The sequence below is a fragment of the Cydia pomonella genome, chromosome 2, assembly GCF_033807575.1.
Source record: "Cydia pomonella isolate Wapato2018A chromosome 2, ilCydPomo1, whole genome shotgun sequence".
Lineage (NCBI taxonomy): Eukaryota > Metazoa > Arthropoda > Insecta > Lepidoptera > Tortricidae > Cydia > Cydia pomonella.
This window is the reverse complement of record NC_084704.1, coordinates 1,852,426-1,870,029: the sequence shown is the minus strand read 5'-3', so window position 1 is coordinate 1,870,029 and position 17,604 is coordinate 1,852,426. Positions and strand designations below refer to the sequence as shown.

At 40.1% G+C, this 17,604-nt stretch overlaps 2 protein-coding genes across 2 annotated transcripts in view; one reads left to right on the top strand and one right to left on the bottom strand.

Moving 5' to 3' along the window:
* Positions 1-17,604, top strand: part of LOC133531428 (uncharacterized) — a 357,292-nt gene that overhangs the window by 48,279 nt on the left and 291,409 nt on the right. The window lies entirely within an intron of this gene.
* The window catches only part of LOC133531266 (protein masquerade), a 56,883-nt gene that overhangs the window by 14,178 nt on the left and 25,101 nt on the right, over positions 1-17,604 (bottom strand). Inside the window, exons 2-3 of the mRNA XM_061869399.1 lie at positions 7,267-7,416; positions 5,410-5,517 (exon numbers count right to left, since the gene is read on the bottom strand). Of these exons, the coding sequence (XP_061725383.1) occupies positions 5,410-5,517; positions 7,267-7,416 (258 nt within the window). The remainder of the gene's footprint in view (positions 1-5,409; positions 5,518-7,266; positions 7,417-17,604) is intronic.

The following is a 17,604-nucleotide window of genomic DNA, read 5'->3' as shown; positions in this document are numbered from 1 at the left end:
TTCACGCCGTTATCAGGGAGGACAAGGAGACGACAAAATTTAGAATTGTTTATAATGCTTCGAGTAAGGGAGACAACAACGTATCCTTAAACGACGATCTCCTTGTCGGCCCTAAATTACAACAAGATTTGAGACACATTTTAATGAGAGCTAGGAGTCACAAGATCTGCCTTGTCGCAGATATCATTAAGATGTATAGGATGGTTCGTGTAGCTGAGGAAGACACGGATTTCCAGAGAATTGTTTGGCGATTTAAGTCAGATGGATCAGAGCCTATACAACACTACAAACTACTGAGATTGACATTTGGGACAGCTTGCGCGCCGTATTTGGCCGTTAAGTCATTACAGAAACTTGCAGAGTTAGAAGAGAGTAAGTATCCTTTAGCTGCGAGAATAACAAGACGAGACTTCTACATGGATGACTTACTTACCGGAGCTGAAACTGAGACTGAGGCACTAAAAATAATTGACGAGATGAATGAGTTGATGAGATCTGGTGGTTTCGAACTTCAGAAATGGAATACTAACTCTAAACCTGTACTGGAGAAGATTGTAGGGAATAAAGAGTTATCAGATCAGACAGTGCACCTAAAACTGAATAATACGATGAAGGTTCTTGGAGTAAGCTGGAATAGGGAAGCTGATAATTTTGAATACACGCTAAATTTATCCAAATTTCAAGAACCAATTACTAAGAGAAAAGTGTTGTCTGATGTAGCGAGGTTATATGATCCACTTGGGTGGATTGCTCCAGTCGTGGTTGTCGCCAAAATCTTCATTCAGAAGTTGTGGAAGTCAGGGTTAGAATGGGATTGTCCGTTAACTGAAGAGTTGGTGAGTGAGTGGCTGTCATTCAGAGAGGCATTGACAGATCTTAAGCAGCTGGCGATACCAAGATGGCTAAACGCCACGCCAAGCTCAAAGATCGAACTGCATGTTTTTTCAGACGCTTCAAAGTCAGCGTTTGCAGCAGCGGTATACATAAGAGTGATTGATGAGGTAAATGGCGTACACGTACACTTGATAACAGCTAAAACAAAAGTGGCCCCAACAGAGAGAGAAATTTCCATTCCGAGACTTGAACTGTGTGCTGCAGCCTTAGCAGCGAAGCTCATATCTGAAGTTGCACAGGTAATGGACGTACCAAAAGAGAACCTACACGGCTGGACAGACAGTACAATAGTTCTAGCCTGGATCAAAGGAGGATCATCTCGTTGGAGTACATTTGTGAGTAACAGAGTGTCCACGATATTAAATATACTGGAGTTTGAGCAATGGAGTCATGTACCTACTGAGTTTAACGCTGCCGACTGTGCATCTCGCGGTTTACAACCAAGAGATTTACTAGACCATTCATTATGGTGGAATGGTCCGCAATGGCTAGCTCAATCTGACTTTGAGAAAGACGACATAATCGTAGAAGACACACATGAGGAGGAAAGAGTCGCATCTTTAACTGTTGTATCCCATATTGATGAAGAAACCCCAATCTGGTCGAGGCAGTGCCGGATTAAGACATTTTGATGCCCTAAGCATTTCTAGACCATGGTGCCCCCTCATCAAGATTACATTGAATTTTCTTGGTAAATTGAGTGACGTTTATTGCCGCATTACTGCTGAGAATAGAATTTTAAATCCAACACATCATTTTATCACGGAAATTTACAGTACTGCAGCAGTAATGTTCCAACAGTATGTAAGGTCAAGTGTTCGCAAATTGAAGATCGTGCTTCGCATAAGGCCGGAGGCGAGCCAACCAATGTCCAAGTGTGAGAAGACATAAAAGGCATAGGCCGTACTCCGCACAGGGTTTTGCAACCTCTAGAGCCTATATCCCTAGTTTTTTTCGAATAATCCGGGTTTGCTCCATTCCGGGAAGTGTGCATAAATGTTTCCTCTTTTTCAGTTTTTTTTTGCTTGAAAATCGAAAACGGTACGTCCGACGGAAAATTTGTTCTAATTATGATTAAAACTGATATCTGAGGATCCGAAATGTAATTTAACTATGTTCTTGCAATAAAACATATTGATTTATTGAAGGTACCCTAATATGTATTCCTAGTCTAAATTGTATAAAAAGGTCGACTTTTTTTATTTTTGGTAAAATCATGTTAAAAATCCGAAAACGCCTTCTTACCAGTAGTGTCTAATCCACGAACTATGTCCTTCAAAATCAAGTGGTTTCGAAAGGAAAAAAATAAGAATCCCAAAATGTATGCATACCACCTGGGATGGAGCAAACTTGGATTACACGCATTTAGAATGAAATGAAAGTATTAAAACATTTTCCAGCTTGCTGGGAATTCATTCCTCAAAACGCTATTTTTGGATCTAATTTGATTGGCCTAAATCGTGAAAGTTTAAATCAGTGTTTTTAAAGGCAAGTCTAAGGCTGAGCTTTCCATAAGGCTGAACGCGCGGAGCGTTCGATCGGCGCTTATGGATGAGGCATAGATGAGGCCAAAGGTCGAGCTGGAAGAAAGCATTTGAATTTGACCACTGGCGAGGTATGAATGGCTGAACGTCCGGAGCGTCCGATCGCGGAGGGTTATCATACAATACAACTGATGGCGAGGTGTGAGCAAGGCAGAAGGCCCAGCTTCGAGAGAGGACAGCTTAGATTGGAGGCAGTTTGCACAAAGTAGAAGGCCTAGCGTCACATCACACAAGACCTAACGCCGAACTGCAAAAGAGTGGCTTGAAATCGAACCTATGTAATCACGGTTCTCCTACTGCTCGGCCTTTGGCTTAACTGGAAACCGAAACTTGATAAGTTGCTTTTGGTTTTGTGCCTTCGCGGGGTCCTTTATAACAGTTTGACAATTAGGTCGCAGGATCGTGGTTCTGCAGCATCTCGGCCAGGCCGACACATCTGGTGTGCAAGAGAGCAAAATTCGCTACAAAATCGGTAATCTACGTCGAGAAAATCGGTTGGCCACAAGCCCGACGGTAAGATATTTTGGCTATGAGCTTTGAGGGCCTCCGCGAAGGGTTGGAGATGTGCTTACGTGTCCTCACTCTATTACGACCCTTCGTTATTAGATGGGTACTTGCTCACGTCAAAGTCGACAAAAAGTTTCGTGTACTTATGTACTACGACTGCGATGCAGCCTGCGCGTTTTTTTCCTACGATTTTGGTGCCCCCCTAGACGTGGTGCCCTAAGCAAGTGCTTATTTTGCTTAATGGTTAATCCGGCACTGGGTCGAGGTTTTCTTCATTATCGAGATTGTTAAAAGTAATTTCATACTGTAGAAGAGTTTTAAATCTAAAATTGCCAAAAATAGAGAGAGCTAAATTACCTAAATTTGTAACTTCTGAGGAAATAGATAAGACTTTGCTGTCGTGTATTAATCAAGTTCAAGAGAAAGAGTTTTCTCATGAGATAAAACAGTTAAAGAGTCGAGGAGTTGTGCCTAAAAAGAGTTGTCTTCGCACTCTTTGTCCTTTTTTAGATGAAAAGGGGACGTTAAGAGTTAGCGGCAGAATAGAACAGTCTGATGCAAGTTACGATACAAGACATCCGGTGATTATGCCTGGTAAAAATCATTTTACCACGCTTTTAATTATTGATGCTCATCATCGTACTTTGCATGGCGGTCCTCAATTAATGTTAAATTTTTTAAGATCAAAATATTGGATATTGCAAGCGAAGGATCGTACTAAGAAGGTTTATAGAGAATGTGTCACGTGCTTGAGATATTCTAACAAGAAGTCTATTCCTCTAATGGGACTTCTACCTGAAGCGAGAATGAAACCCAGTAAGCCTTTCAAATCCACGGGGGTAGATTACTGTGGTCCTATAAATATAAGGTTTTCACCAGGTAGAGGAGCTAAGTCTTTTAAAGGCTATATATGTCTGTTCGTGTGTATGGTTACCCGAGCAATACATCTCGAGGCAGTTACAGATTTGACAGCCAAGGGTTTCATTGCTGCATTCCGGCGTTTTACTGCAAGGAGAGGTTATTGCCAAGACTTGTATAGTGACAACGGCACTAATTTTACTGGTGCTGACAGAGAGATGAGAGACATGTTCAACAATGCTAAATCATCATTACCTGATGAAATAGCAGCTATACTTACTTTAGAGCACACGACATGGCACTTCATCCCTCCGCACGCTCCCAATTTCGGCGGTCTTTGGGAAGCTGGAGTTCGTAGTACAAAAGGGCATTTGAGGAAGGTAATAGGAAATAGTACACTTACCTATGAGGAGTTAGCGACGGTCCTGGCGCAAGTTGAATCGTGTTTGAATTCTCGCCCTCTATCCGTATTGAGCGATGATCCAAACGACCCTCTACCCTTGACACCAGGTCACTTTTTGGTAGGTGAACCATTGATAAATATAGCTGATGAATATAATACTGAGTGTAATGTAAGTGGCTTAGATCGATGGCGCTTCACGCAAAAAATTGTATCTGATTTTTGGAAACGGTGGTACAAAGAATATTTAGTAACCCTTAGTCAGAGATATAAATGGAATTCTAATGTTACTACCGAACCTGAGCTTAATAACGTTGTTATTTTAAAAGAGGACAATGTGCCTCCAGCTAAATGGATTTTAGGCAAAATCATTCAAAAACATACTGGGCCTGACAATATAACAAGAGTTGTTACTGTAAAATGTAAATCAGGGATATTGAAGCGTCCAGTTAGCAAATTATGTGTAATAATTAAGTGATGTTATACATAACTTACATTTGTATTAGTTTTAAGTTCCGACTGTGTTATGTTTAACATATTTATTGTAGTTATTGTAGAAATTTTGCCGTGTAAATAAAGAACTATGTTCTTGGCGGGCGGAATGTCCAAATTAGTCTAAGCAGCGCGAGTGCATACCTAGTTATAGATAAATATATACAGTCCACATCCATATATTGTTAAGTTAGTATCGAATAAAGAAGCATCGAAAGAACACGTTGTTTGAGTTTTAAATTCCCGGCTCATCCAAAAGCATCCTTACCGCCTGAACATGCACTGACACTTGACTCTTGTAAGCCTATTTACCTGATAATGTTTGCTAATTAATCCTAGATTATAAGCACCTAGAGGCGCACAGTCAAAAATAAGCCTACATCAGCTGGCCTAGGTTGGGCGGAGCTGTAGGAGGTCGCACTGGACCATGAAACATGAAAATCCCTTCTGAGAGTCCTATATGTCTCTGACGAGGGATAATAGGATACGATCATCATCATAGTATAAGCATATAATACTGCTCTAAATTTAAAATTGTTTCACTACTAAAATATATCACTCGGAGAAATATATCACAATGTTTTACCATTAATACATAGAACATGGTCCTTCGAACCGGATTTTAAATAGTAACCTTCATATTGAATATGGCGTATCCTAATCCTATACTCACTAGACCTACAACAATCAGACGCAAATGTACCTAATAATTACCACTGTCTTTGTATCTGTCTGGTGCGGGCGTGGTGGGCTCCTCCTCGTCATCCGGCGTCGTGTAGCGCGTCGTGAACGGCCGTCGCGTCGTCGACAACGTGTCGTTGCCTGGAACCACAATAAAATAACTATTAAACCAACCAAAAATATTAAATGAGTACTTGTGACAATTTCGAATAGCCATAAATATGTAGTAGGTTGTAGTGGTAGCCAAACCTACGATTTTACTGAGTGATTTCGGGCTCGTGAAAGTCGTGATCCCCAAACAAGGTTTCCCATGGGACCGGTATGAAATATTTCGGGGTCTCATGGGAATACATTAGATTTATTTTCACGATTTTGTGGTTAGTCCCATGGGGAAATTTGTTTATTATGACCATCTTAGCACATTTTTCACATTCGGGATCACAACTCCGAAACCATCCAGTATATGGGAGATACCTACTTATTGGCTATTTCATGATGTGTCCAGCTTTTTCATGAAGCATAGCATACATATAGCTACAAAGCATATTTAAGAAATTAACCTTTTGACCACCAAAGACGTCATATAACGCGCGCGACTACAGCCCAATATCAACCTTCATGCGTACTGACAAAGTGCCCGATTACGCGCCGCGTACGATAGGCGTGGCGTTCAAAAGGTTAATTAAGTACCTTTGTGCTAAATTATGAGCTTATGAGCTACGATATGGCCGAACTTTTGTCGAGACTGAAAAGGAAACCGCATGGAGCGTTATGACTGTCCAGTAAGTATATGTATATGCAGCAGCTGTGAGACACACTAACGGGTTAATGGATATCAATATACATAAATTTAGGCTAAACTAGACTAAAGTTGCATATTCATCGCCGGTAAAGGCACGGCATCGGGGTTACGGCATTGTCAACACGGATGAGCTTATTGTGAATGTCTTGTTTAGCATAATCCATTCAGCCCTTTGCAGACAAAAGTGTTCTTTTGACTTATGCAAAACAGATGCCATCTTTGGCTCCACTCCACTCCTACGTTCTAATTGTGAGACTATAGGTTGTCCAAGAGACCTAGCGGTGGCTCCACGTAGCACTTCATCGAACGATTAGGACACTCGACCTCGTCGAGAACGTTGGAGCAGATGAGCGGCACTCGTATGTTCAATGTGAGAGACTATAGGTTGTCCAAGACCCCAGAAACATGAGGTACTGATCTAGCGGCTCAGGAGCTAGGGAATGGGGCGCTCGACTTCATCCAGCACGTTGGAGCAGATGAGCGACACTTGTGTGTCGAATGTGAGAGACCATAGGTCGTCCAACAGACAATATACATGGACAATACACTGACCAAGCGGTTCGTCCACGCAGCACTTCATGGAGGGATTGGGGCACTCGACCTCATCGAGCTCGGTGGAGCTGATGAGCGACGCAGTGGCGTGCACGCACACGCCGCGCCGAGGCAGTTCTTGGTGTCCAATTGTGTGTCTACAGTCCTTGGGTCGTCCAAAAGATCATAAAAATGTTGTACTGACCTAGCGGCTAGTTCCCGCAGAACTTAAGGGCGGGATTGGGGCACTTGACTTCGTCAAGCACGTTGGAGCAGATGAGCGACGCGATGGCGTGCATGCGCACGCCGGGGCAGTTCTTGTCCACTTGTATAAACATAGAACATGGATCCAAGAGGCGATACACATGAGGCACTGACCAAGCGGCTCGTTCACGCAGCACTTCATGCAGGGATTGAGGCACTCGACCTCATCGAACAAGTTGGAGCAGATGAGCAACGCAATGGCGTGCATGCAAACGCCGGGCAGTTCTTGGTGTCCACTCGTGTGTCCCGAGTGCTTGGGTCGTCCAAGAGATTATAAACAATTAGGTACTGACCAAGCGGCTCGTCCACGCAGCATTTCATGGAGGGATTGGGGCACTCGACCTCATCGAGCACGTTGGAGCAGATGAGCGACGCGATGGCGTGCATGCACACGCCGGGGCAGTTCTTGGCGTCCACTTGTGTGTCCAATGTATCTAATAGACCTGGAAATAAAAGATTTCTTTTTTAATTAAAATGAACTTTTTATTCAACAGAGACAACTGTTGGTATACGTTTTTAAATAAGTACTTAAATGAACGAGTAGGTACTGGAAAAATGATCCATCATGGGCGAGATTTTTAAAAGGTTTGAGTACTTTCAATTACCCACAATTTACCTACCCTACAGTATAATTAACATCAAAGAACTAATACACCGATTTATCCGCTTTTATGACTTTTTTTCTTCATACATCTGCCCCTACAAAGGTTCAAAAAATGCCGCAGCCTCTATTCTTTCGAATGCTTTATGAAACCTACATTCATTAATTAAAGTTATTTTTACTTTCATGGCCCTAATCCCCTTTTTTAATTTTTACGATTAAGCATAACTAACACTGAAAGAAGAGAATCAGCTCCTGGTAGCGGAAAGAAAGGTGTTACGGAAGATCCTGGGACCTATCAAGAGAGATGACGGCACCTGGAGGATCCGTAAGAATGCCGAAATCGAGGAGTTAGTGGCCGAACCCAATATCATCGGTAAAACGAAATGCCACAGACTTCGCTGGTTCGACCATTTACTGAGGATGGGTGAGGATCGAGGTGTTAAGAGAGCTTATTTGGGACAACCGACTGGTCGCCGTCCAGTGGGTCGGCCCAGATACCGCTGGAGCGACAGTGTACAGGCGGATCTGTGCCAACTCAAAGCCGATAACTGGCAGGAAGTGGCACAGGATCGGGACAGGTGGCGTTCTCTCGTTTTGGAGGCCAAGACCCTCTTTGGATCACTGCGCCACCATAGTTAGTTTAGTTTTAGTTAAGCATAATGAAAATATGTTTCTGAAACTGTTATCAAATCTAATTCTGGGCTCCACTATAAACTATGTTGATTGGAACTAGTGGGCGTCATTCTTTCGGGTCTAATCTTGTACAGAATTGACCGAGTCGAAACTTTATTTCAACGTCATAAGGCCCACCCGCGGTCGAGTAATTATGTTGTTCATCGTATGCGTTCCCGTTATCCCGCGGAATGCTCGCGACCTTGGTCGGTCAAACGGTTCTCGGCTAGCTAACAGCTGATTATACGTAGGACAGGCTTCCGCTTATAAGGTAAGCAAAGCGTAGCGTAGAAGGTATCTGATGGTTTAGGATGTCATTAATTTAAGCTGTCAGCGTTTTTAGGAGTATACTTTGCTACTACGTATCGTGTAATTAGTAAATATCTAATGGGTTTATTTTAATTGAATCATCTGTTACTTAGTACAGAGAAGTATCTCTTTATTTGTACCGGTTTATAGTTAAAGCAATCAGGCTGCCCGTGTGACGTAAAACTTTTGCTTGCAGGATGGACCTCAATAATAACTAACCACCATAGCCCCACTTAGATTGCGCAAAGTTACATTGTATAGGTACAATTGACTGTACAATGTCAATCGATTTATCAAATAATGATATAAAGAAAATATCATGCAAATTCATCGTTTAAATGGAAAAAAGACTAAACTGCAAGCAAGTCGAGAACGACCTTGAAGTTTCGGGCATTCTACATTCCAAGCAGATGAACATGTCTAATCAATTTTGTTCTAAACGATTTAAATTATACTCGTAGCTAAGCCGTGAGCTACTAACGGCACTCCGCCATCCCGGTCTGCGTTAGGGCTACCACGCGCTGCAACTATATTTATAGCAGTGTTTAATAGCTATCCACACAAGTTTTATTAAATTTCATTGTCGATACAAGCTTTTATCGCTGCCTGTACTTTTTCAACAGGCAACTTCAACAATCAGGTTGCGTTGTTTTATCAAAGGCCACCTCCTGTGTCCATCATCAGCTTGATGGAACCATGCTCGTACTCATCATATTAAAATAAAATGTCTGTATTAAAGACAGCATATGATCCATAAATGTGTTAGTTATAGCTTATCAGTTATGTTAGTAGCAACCGTAACGTAATAAAATATTTAAAACTTATAACCAATAGTGCCCTTGTCCGCTGAACCATTGCCCCAACAGAGGATATTGCATTGCCATATTGCATCGTCACCCAACTTACTCTTCCCATTATTCGATTGAGCCAAACCTTCACACACAGGTATGTATCTAATTTAGTAAGATTTTAATAGAAGAATTCATAATACGAACAATGATAAACTGAATTCCTGCCGGGCTAAGATGGTCGGCTCTTTATCATTTGTCACCATGCCTGTCACGTTCTAACAAGTATGTAAGCGCGAAAGTGACGGGCATAGTGACAAGTGATAAAAATGGAACCATGATGCCACCGCTGGTAGCCCTGCGGAAGCGTCGCACCATTTGGGCCATGTAGGCCACTGGGCCACGGGTCCACGCCAGGAATGCGCGTGAGGCGGCTGCGTACATTGCTTCGACGGTTTTAGGACCAAAGGTTTTAGCTGCAGAGGTTATTTCAAAACTTTGGACCTACCTACTGGTGTGCTGTCGGAAATTTCTATTTCGTAAAGTTTCCTTTGTTTGCTATGAAATTTTCCTCTATATTTTCCAACTTTTTGGAAACCAACTTATATTTTCCAACTTTTTGGAGAAGTGTGTGTGGTGTAAAATTACAAGATAGAATTAGGAACAGTGTGATAAGGGAAAAGTGTGGACTGAACGAAGATGTAGTGACAAAAATTGAGAAAGGTATGTTGAGATGGTTTGGACACGTGGAAAGAATGAGTGAAAGAAGGTTAACAAAGAGAGTGTATAAGGGAGAAGTAGAAGAGGGAGTTGGAAGGGGTAGACCTCGGCGGACTTTCTCTGATCAAATCGGGGAAATCCTGAAGAAAGGCCAGGTCAAGAGCACCCTAAACCGACGAGCGTGTATGAGGAATGTCATGAAAGTGAAGGAAGCGAAAGAGGTATGTCAGGATCGTAGCAAGTGGAAATCCGTGGTCTCTGCCTACCCCTTCGGGAAATAGGCGTGATTATATGTATGTATGTATGTTTTTGGAAACCTTTCGCAACTTGGACTTCTGTATTCAGAATCCTATATTCACAAATTCAACGCGGGTTTTCATTTGTATAATCATAACGAGTGGCATAATATTATTTAGTTTATTTCATTGACCGAAGCCTTATGACCCGGGCAATCTGCTTTCGTATGTCCGGATGTTCTCCTCTACAGGTCGCAATTCTCAACCGATTCTCGGTAAAAAACATACAACAGCGAAATATGCAGTCATCCTTTTTACATTAGATTATTATATTAGGTCAATATCTAGGTCTAAATAAAATGAAATAATATATTAAGTAATTTCATTTACAAAAAATTGTCTATTTTGCATGATAACCTCCGTCAAACCTATTCGCGTTTATCTTCAAACTCTAAGGGCCCGCACGTTCCAAAGCTAGCCTACAGATTGTGCTGTTAACCCTTTTGTTTATACAGGGATAAAATTTACTGTTAACTCCGAGTTCAAACGATTAACTCCAAGTTATTTTGGCTATTCAAATCAAATCATATGATCTTCATTATCGTCTTTTTTTATCATAAAGGTACATAACATTGTGACGCCACTTTATTGACTTTATTCCTCGCCAAACTGCGGTCGCAGTGTGTTGGCGAGATAGCGCTCATTTACACATTTTGATATCTATGCTATGCACTTAATACTAAGCTTCGGTACTATGTGTAAAACGAACACGCAAGCTTTTATGAATATAAAAACAAACAAAAACCAAATAGTCACTGGTACTTTAACAACTAATTCAGGTTCATTTCAAAGCAATATTAGGGTAAATTTTCCAGTAACATTTTTTTAACCTTTTCTTAAATTCATTTATATTGCATTTATTTTCTTCCCTTAGCAGGCTCATTTCATTATACAATTTGGGTATCAAAAATAAAGCAGGGGTCACGAAATAGCGAGCCGCGGTTCGAGTCCGGAACGCCGGTGTATAATTTGTGTTGTACATACATTAAATTAGCTTATTTAATAAATCGTAGTAGAAACGGACCGCGTTTTAAATATCGGACTCCTGAAGAAACTAATTGGTGACCCCTGTTCTAAGGAGTTAACAAATCGAGCTTACTTAGTGCACACAGTGCACTGCACACTACGGTAACCGCTTACTGTCAACCTTACCATGCAGTTCCAATCTAACAACAACCTTATCGTAATAAACATTAAGTAACTTTTCCCAGTCCGCGTGAATCTATAATAGTTATTACGCGATCGATAGACGGTGACACCGTGACGTCACGCGGTCGTTGACCCTCGAGAAAGCCTGCTCAAGTGCGGAGAGGGAGGTTATGCTGACCGTGAACGAGACGAGCCGGTCCGATGTCTCTGACCACACGTTTGTCTTTCATTTTAACAAGTAAGCGTTTGAAAGATTACTTATTTTGGTATAGAAACTATTTGGAAGTCGTCAAAAAACGTGGTCATATGGGTCTTTAAAAAAAACGATTAGGCGAAGCCCGTTTCGGTTGACGGTAATGTTTTTTTCAATTAAAATCGGCACTAGGCAGTTTAATAAGAATAGGTACAAACAATATACATACTTAGAATGATAAGAATTAGCTTTTTTGCCTTTTTATAGTTTGGCCAACTTATTATATCAGTAAACCCACTTTTACTAGCAAAATTGGTTTGCTAGATCTTAGAGAAGCCGTGAAAACATTCGTTTTTCTTTGTAAAGGATTCATTCATGAATATGTATATTCAGTTTTAAAGTAAAATTAATGAATCCTTTAAATTCTACCCATAAGGGGTAGCGTATTAGGCTGTCTCACTACACTTCAGTGCACATTATTTATTCGCAGTTCAGTTGCGGAACCTACTAGGTGTGATATGTATTTATTATATTTCCTGACAAAATAATTTTAGCAATAATAGAAACCTACTTTCTCAGGCAAAAGAGCCACAAATTGAAAAAATTCGTTTATAGGGCCTACATTTGTTTTCCCGATTTTTCTAGAAAAATTGATTTGCCTGAGACTACATTAATGTTAATGTATGTATGTATGAAAACCGTCCTTATCAGTCGACGGCGCACGCGTCTAGCGTGTACTTTCGTTTTCGGACGGAGAAATCGGCGCGTTAGGTCATCGGGTAACGGTCCGGAGAAGGGAGGGGCCGTACAAATACAATGGTAATCGGTACGTGTTCGGGGACAGTCTTGCGAGTAATGCACATGTGATATGGCCCGGTACTTAACCTACGAAGTCACACGTATAAGCTATGTTTGCATCGACTTAGAGAACAAACATATGAGGTTCTTCAAAAAAGGAGTGTACAGATTTTTAAAGGGTCGGCAACGCGCATGTAACACATCTGGAGTTGCAGGCGTCCATAGGCTACGGTGACTGCTTACCATCAGGCGGGCCGTATGCTTGCTTGCCACCGTCGTGGTATAAAAAAAAAAAAATTATTAACTATTCCGTCCAAGAGTTCATGGAAGATAAATTTTCCTTAGTATCACTAATCATTTTTATTTATTATCCCCTAGAGCAGACATGGCCGGCCCAGTCCCATTTCAGCTTGGCGGTCTCAGTAATGCGTGTACCCGCAGAGGTGGGCCAAAATATACCGTGGTATGGGTGCCGCAAGACGGGCGAGGATCGGGGAGGCCTAGACGGAGATGGCGGGACGACCTGGACGCGTATCTCAACGACTGGTCGGAGATTGCTCAAAACCGAGACGAGTGGAAATCGAGGGGGAGGGGGCCTTTGCTCAGCAGTGGGACACCGTATAGGCTTATAATATAATATTAATATATTCCCTTGAGTAAATATTTAGAACTACTTACTGAATACATAATATAAGGTAGGATAAAGTTGTTATTATATAGGATATTTATTTATCTTATGTACACAGATATGAGATTAAATTGCAATGCCCTTCCAGGGCGCCATGTGTTCCACGAATTTTATTGTTAAAACTGTATATTATGTACCATATAAGTATGGTTAAAAAAAACGATTCTATTCTATGTATTCAAATTGTGCAACTTTTAACGACCTATCGAGCAACACTTTTTACAACTAGTTTATAGACTAACCCCCTTATTCATAAACATCTACTAAAATTGACAAGCCGCTAATAATCGTTTGTCCCTTTCCTTATTGGTAGGATGGAAAGGGACAAACGATTATTAGCGGCTTGTCAACTTAATAGACGTTTATTAATAAGGAGGTAAATAAGTACCTAAAGTTCGATTAAGTATTACTTTTAATTCATTATTATAGTAAAAAAAAATAAAAACCGAGTTTTGCAAATATTTTTAATAAAAATATTGCGATATGTAATATAATAAGCTATTATTAATATAGTAATATCAATAGTGTCCCTATTAAACGTCATATTTTGATAGAAATCTGACTTTCATGATAACATTCCCACACTTTATGAATGTAAAATGCCATGCAGAGTTAGGTTGGTCAGACCCTACTCCGCCGTCTCGAAATCCTCTACACGATGGACCAGCGTAGACGCATTTATGCGTTAGAGGGAGCAAGTGATATTGCTATCTCATTTCACCGCATAGCTGCGTCCCTTAGACTGGCCTACGCTGGGCCATCGTGTAGAGGAGCCCTAACATGAACCTATATAATCTTTGAATTAGGCAACCACATAATATGTACCACCTTTACAACTGGTTTGTGACATACAATAAATGATTCTATTCTATTCTATTCTATCTGAATCTATGACCTATACTTATAAAAACTTTAGTAATAATTAATTAAATAAATTAAATATTAATAATTAATTAATATTTAATTTATTTACTAGTCCTGTCTTTGTTTGTAATATGAACTTTTCTCTAGTAGTGCACAATAAATAATTTTATTATTATTACTAATTGCGCCTATATTTCCAAAACTGTTTGTTTCAATCTATCGCTTAACCCACGAGGCGCATACTTACCACCCAGAGAACTGAAGTCCTTGAGGTTTTAAAATAAAATTTTAATTTGTTTCCTAGCCCGATATCGCGTCGGTTAGGAACTTCAGGCTAATAAGGCAAAAGGATGTCAGAGGGCCTACCGCGAATATCGAAGTTCGCATATTTCGGGCATCATTTTTTATTATTCTTATATTTTATGATTCTTTGGAAATTATTCTTTATTCTTTTATAATTAAACAAAATCGAACTCTATAAAGTAAAACAGCCTGATTCTAATTTTAAGGTACGTGAATTTAATGTAATAAAAAGTACTTACCTATCAATTTAATAAGCTTTAGAGTTAAACTCGCGTTGATGTCTTTTACTAGAAGGCCTAGTGAAAAACTTCAATGCCAAAAAATGCTTTAAGTGAAATATTTTTTATAATTAATTAATTAACCGACATTATACAGCGGTAAACATCTTTAGAATACAGAAAACTGCATTGGAGACAGTTGACCATTGTCTTATACTTAAGAGGAATACCGGTTAATACTTAAGAAGGCGTATTCTGATTGTAATAACAGATTATGAATTGTCGAAAAAACACTTGTTCTGCGTTTTCTGCACACGACAACTTATTCTTTTTACATTTTGGCGAAAAATAACATTACAACGAATAAGTAAACATTTGTACAGTACATATGGTGCTACTTTCCCGCACACGTGCGGGAATGAGCACTTTCCGTGCATATGTCGAAACTTTAAAGAGCCATATGTACTGTAAAACGTTGTACGATACACGTGCACATAGGTAATTCGCAACTCGTGTAGATTCAAAACACTTCCATCGGTGCTGTCTTATTTTATCACCACTCGTTGCGGATTTCCTATTATCTGCACTTGTATCGTAAATAACTATTTTCATTTACAGATAAAAATTGCGAGTTAACTTTATTAAAATTTTAATGTCTGTCAATCCAAACCAAGCCACATAGTGGTGGCCTCACAGCCATTGGCGTTTTACACTAAGTTATTATAGAAACAAATTTTCACAATAATCTCTAAGACCGATTTTAACCTTTTGAACGCCACGCCCATCGTACGCGGCGCGTAATCGTGAACCTTGTCGGTACGCATGAAGGTTGATATTGGGCTGTAGCCGCGCGCATCATATGACAACTTTGGCGGTCAAAAGGTTAAACATTATATGACATTTTAGTCTCTAAATGCGGTCAAGAATACACCTTTAAAATCTGTCGGGTTTTACCAGCCCACGCTGTATGTCACGTTTTTCTTATTTAAATTTTAAGAATACAATACAATATGTATGACCCATATATGAAATTTGTGCGCTTTAACAGACTTATTTTATAGACCTACACCATACCATTTCGCGCGTGTTTAACAGACAAATATACTAGTAAAATGCGTTTGGCGCGTGTCGGCTAGACGTGCTGAAACATTCGACTCATTAATTCGCTTTCAGCCGTTTCTCCAGAACATCACGCGCGCCAACATGCCAGTCCTCCGCACTCGGCACTGGAACTAATAACCTCTTGCTAAATGTTTGCATATGTTATTTACTAGTCATATTTAACTATAGAAAAACTATAGAAGTCTGACTAGAGGTCAAAAATGACCCCGTGGGAATTATTTATTATTAATTTAACATTTTAAAAAGGTGAAACTCTAGATCCATGGGGTCCCAGCGCGCACAAGTTTTTTTGGAGAAATCGTGAAACGTCTGGTTGACGTAACTGGTGACCGAAGAGCTGGCGGCTTCCTCGCACAACGTATCAGTATTGCGATACAACGAGGAAATGCCGCCAGCATCCTTGGTACAATGCCTCAAGGGCCTATTTTAGATATAAGCTAGTTATAGTAATCATCTGTATATATCCATTATGTATATTGTTATTGTCAATAAATATTTTTCTTTACAATAACGCATACATTTTAAATCAGGTAACAAGGCTCATATTACAAATACCTTACAGACTAACATATATGCATTTATGCATTTTATAAACTTAAAACTACGAGTAAACACTATTTAGGCGAGAAAACAGCGTGGCTCCGTTGAATCGTCTGGTCTTGTGTCAGATTCGGCAGTTTGCCCCGGAACCGCCGAAACACTACACCTTTCGGCCAGAAGTCTGCAGCGGCGCGCGCACCACAAGAGTTGAAGTGCACATAGTGGATCGATTACTTATACCGCGAGGCGTTATCTCGGAAACTATTAGGTCTACATAGACAATTCTAGTCTCATATTATAGCAGATTTAGTCTAATTCAAAAACGCTGTGAGAAGATACTATCAAAACTAGTCCGTAAGGGTTATAATTGAGACAACATCATAAACAAAAACGTCTGCAAAAAATCAGAATTACCGGATTTAACGCAAACGAACGCCATTACAAAAGTCGACAAAGTTGCTGGATTATAATGCTGTGGTAGCAATAACAATTAAAATATAACTTTGTAAAAACCATCTCGGCAGATAATGATACATCTGGGCGTAGAGGGAAACCATGACTGGTTGAATATGAAGATATATTTGAGGATTTAGCACTGATACAATTTAGACCGTTTAGCAGGAAAGTCGAAAAGAATGTGACTGCATCACGCACGCGAACAAAAGCTGTTTATATTATTTAAACTTGTTCCACGCGCGTTTATGCAGTTACCTATAGAACAAGATTCTTTTAGTTTACAATGACACATTTTAACAGATTACCATTTCAATAAAAAAAATACACTAAAATTACGGGGATGTCACAGACAGATACATACATTCAATTCATAACATTCCTCTTTTTCCCTTGGGGGTGTAAAATTGAAAGACATTTCCTTTTGTACCCCTTTTTAGGGTTCCGTAGTCAACTAGGAACTAGGAACCCTTATAGTTTCGCCATGTCCGTCTGTCTGTCTGTCTGTCCGAGGCTTTGCTCCGTGGTCGTTAGTGCTAGAAAGCTGAAATTTGGCATGGATATATAAATCAATAAAGCCGACAAAGTCGTACAATAAAATCTAAAAATTTAATTTTTTAGGGTACCTCCCCTACACGTAAAGTGGGGGTGAACATTTTTTTTGCTTCAACCCTACAGTGTGGGATATCGTTGGAAAGGTCTTTCAAAACTAATAGGGACCTTCAACAAACATTTCTTGATAAAGTGAATATATTCGGAGAAAATTGCTTCGAAAGAAAAATAATGTGTCCCCCCCCCCCTCTAACTTTTGAATCATAGGTCCAAAAATTTTGAAAAAAATCTTGGAAGTTGAGCTTAAGAAAGACATTAAATGAAAACTATAGCGGATATGATTAGTTTAGCTGTTTTTGAGT